The sequence below is a fragment of the Apaloderma vittatum genome, unplaced genomic scaffold, assembly GCF_000703405.1.
Source record: "Apaloderma vittatum isolate BGI_N311 unplaced genomic scaffold, ASM70340v1 scaffold24974, whole genome shotgun sequence".
Taxonomy (NCBI): domain Eukaryota; kingdom Metazoa; phylum Chordata; class Aves; order Trogoniformes; family Trogonidae; genus Apaloderma; species Apaloderma vittatum.
The window spans coordinates 1,353-4,643 of NW_009712481.1; the positions used below are offsets into that span (position 1 = coordinate 1,353).

At 53.3% G+C, this 3,291-nt stretch overlaps 1 protein-coding gene across 1 annotated transcript in view; it reads right to left on the bottom strand.

Annotated features, from left to right (window-relative positions):
- RNF214 (ring finger protein 214) overlaps window positions 1–3,271 on the bottom strand; it is a 4,277-nt gene extending 1,006 nt beyond the window's left edge. The window contains exons 1-6 of the mRNA XM_009868009.1: window positions 3,215–3,271; window positions 2,717–2,857; window positions 2,017–2,156; window positions 1,468–1,536; window positions 610–706; window positions 263–351 (exon numbers count right to left, since the gene is read on the bottom strand). Coding sequence (XP_009866311.1) covers window positions 263–351; window positions 610–706; window positions 1,468–1,536; window positions 2,017–2,156; window positions 2,717–2,851 — 530 coding nt within the window. The 5' untranslated portion in view covers window positions 2,852–2,857; window positions 3,215–3,271. The remainder of the gene's footprint in view (window positions 1–262; window positions 352–609; window positions 707–1,467; window positions 1,537–2,016; window positions 2,157–2,716; window positions 2,858–3,214) is intronic.
- Window positions 3,272–3,291: the final 20 nt, after the last annotated feature.

A 3,291-nucleotide genomic window follows, 5' to 3' on the forward strand; every position in this document is an offset into this window, starting at 1 on the left:
AGGGACCTGGCGCTACCAGAGCAGGGACTGGTCTGGCAGGGAGAGAGGGGGACAGCACAGCCAGCGCCATGCCTAGAGCACTTGGCCTGGAGCTGAATGGTAACAGGGAATGAGCATAGCTCCACGTTCCCTTGTCCTGCACCAGCCCTGAATCACGGTATTTTACTGCAGAAAGCTGCAGGAAACCTTGAAGCACTTCAGATAAACCTTGGAGGTAAGTTAAAGTGCCCGCAGGAGCACTGCTGCAACTACACGGACTTACTTGAGGTAGGTGAGGTGTAACTCTGCTTCTTTTTCTGCTTCTTCTAGTTTCAACACCAGCAGCTCCTTCCGGCTCTCCAGGGACAGGATCTAGCAGAGAGAGGCCCCACGTGAGGAGCAGTTTGTGTACTGCTCCCTTGTTTCTCACGGCCAGACTGGAGTCTCTTCACTAAGCACGTTCCAAGCACACCAGGGCCACCGACATTCACGGCACTGATACTCGGCCCTTACGGGGACCTAGCCTCATCCTCAATTGCTCCTAATTTCACATAATCATTCATTACAACCTGGAATCTTAAAAAGACTCTCTTCAGTAACTGCTTTGTGGGTAAGGAGTCACTCACTAACCTCCGCTTTCCAGGCCCGTTCTGTCTCCTCGAGAATGTTCCTGTTGATTTCATTGTGCTGGTTCTTCAGCTTATCGAGCTCCATCTCCCAGAGCTGCCTGCACACAAAAACACAACCAGCCTGCTCAGGCTCACGCCCCGGCATGGCACAGAACAGGAGAGCTGAAACTCCCACAGAACTGACTGCTCTGGGTAGCTCCGGATGGGGTGGAACCATGAAGACCAACAGCTTCCAGACTGTGACTGCAGCCATGGTCCCCCAGGAGACACGAGCCCCTGGCCCCAGAGCCAGCTGTTCCAGAGCACACAAACAACTGGCGCGCAAACACGCTGGGCAGAACGAGGTGAGGGCAACTCCCCGAGGCAGCACACAGAACCAAGCCGTTCTGATCCCAAGGCCCTTTGGCCTGTGTTGTGCGAGCATCTACACCTGCATCTGGAGCTTCTCTGCCTAGTTTTAAAATATCTGAGTGTGCCAGAGTTCAGAGCAGTCAGGGACAGCTGCAGGGCACGGGCAGAGAAATAGGTTTGCCTTAGTTCTGGGCAGCTGAAATTGAATTGGAGGCAGCAGTTACAAGCCGAGCCAATCCACGGAGCATAAACTCTAATCTTACGGGATCTTTATGTCACAAGTATCCAGGAGCCTGTTGTGACCAGGATCAAAGCGGGTTTAATCTAGAGACCGGGGGCACCGGGCTGCTGGCACAGGAGAAACCCTTCGGAGCACAAAACCAGGCAGCACGTTAACACCGCTCTCTCCAGCCAACCCCGCCAGGAGCAGCACATTCACTCCAAGCAAAAGCAGCGGAAGGAAAAGACTGTTCCGCAGCATTAATCCGGCGATGGGCGAGAGCCTTACTTTTCATCAGACTGCTCCGCAATGAGAGAAGCAATCTTGTTTTCCTTCTCCTCCTGCTCTTTCAGCAACCTGCACGAGAGGAAAGGACAGGAGGAGTCACCTGCTGCGACGGCTGTATCGCCCAGCCCCTCATGCTGCACAGCCCCGCGCCCCGGGTAACAGCACGCTCCGAAGGCTGCCCCGTTCCACAAACGTTTGAAAGCAACCGCTAACATCCTCCCGAGCAAGAATTTTGCTGTATCGTGACACTGCACAAAGGCTGTGGCACAGAACCAGAACGCGCTGCAGGGAGCTGTGCCGCTCGGCAACACGCGCTCCGCCACCGTTCCCTGAGGGGGAGACGGGGGCTGCGTGCTCGCAGCCATTATTACGAAAAGGGCTTTAGCCAACGTTATCAGGCCCTCGGAACAAAAACCAAAACACCAGACCTCTACAACCCGACAGAAGGGCTCCCTAAAAGCACAAATTCACCACTCGGAGGAACCGTCAGTTCTTCACAAACAACTTGCCCCCTGCTTGCAAGAAATACTGTCTTTTCCGTACTAATACCTTCTGCCTTTCTCACACAGTTTCTCAATTTCTGCTTTCAGATCCTGCTCTTTCCGCAAGAATTCTTTCTTTTCCTTCTCCATCTTCTTCTTTGTCTCTTCTCGCTTGATCGTAACATCCTGAATCGCTTTCAGGATCTCCTAGGGTAAAACAAGCATGGCACAATTAAGGAGCAAAATTCCCAAGTAAGGGTTTTGTGTTTATATCTGTTATTATTTTACATTAATTGAAGCGAGATTAGGAGATTACGCATATCATCAACGTCTCTCTTTTCAAGATGTCCAGATGAGATACATAGCAGTTACAACGAGGAAACCCAGGAGACAGACAGACAGTCTAAACTGCAGGTTCTCCTGTGTCTTTAGGAGGCCTTTGAGGGGCAGTGAGTTCTGCTCTCAGATCTAGCTGACGGGGCGCTAACAGAACGTGAGCTACCCCAGGGCCAGCTGCAAACTGTTCCTTTGACCCTGTGACCCTCGAGCAAGGGCCACAGGACTCAACCACACACGGCTAATGCTCCTCACCCCACATCAGCTTTCACCTGGGAGAAACACGGCGCTTGCTGAAGAGGCGCTGCAAGATCCTGCACAGGGTGCTGCGGCAGGATCAGTTCTGAACTGCTCAGCACCCCAGGTTGGGCTGTAACCCGGGGTCGTACACAAGGGAAATGCTCAAACCAAAAGCCGACCTTGCCACGTACCTGGTGGTTCTTCATCTCTTCTTCCCTCCGCTGCTGGAGCTGCTTAAGCTGCACCTGCAGCTGATTCTCCACCTGCCTCTGCTTGTCCAACACCTCCTGGTAGCGCTCCTTCAACAAAGCCCTCTCGGACATCATTTTGTCCTGCAGCGGAAAGCGGAAATTTAGGGAGAACCTTCCCCCGTACTGAAGAGAGGAGGGGTACAAGAGCCCAGCAGGTGCCACTGGCGAGAGCCACAGTGAAAGAGCTTCCACTTTCAAAGCTCAGGCTCTCTAGATGGGAAAGGATGAAGGGAGACACAGCCTTCAGCTAGCACTGCATTTCCTCCTTTAAAGAGGACAGTTTAGGAACTCCAAAGCCATATTTAAACGAGGAAAAACACCCTGTGGGGAGAGCAGCGTTCCAGGGAGAGCAGCGTTCCAGCTCCTTTACCCTGGCACGGGCAGCATCGGGGTGCAAGCGGCAGAGCCTGGACCCTGTCGCCGGGCTCTGATACCCACCAAGTTCTTCTCGATATCCTGATCGGTGTTCACGTCCACGTCAGCCGCCTTGAAGTCAGTCTGCGAAGGGAGGCGAT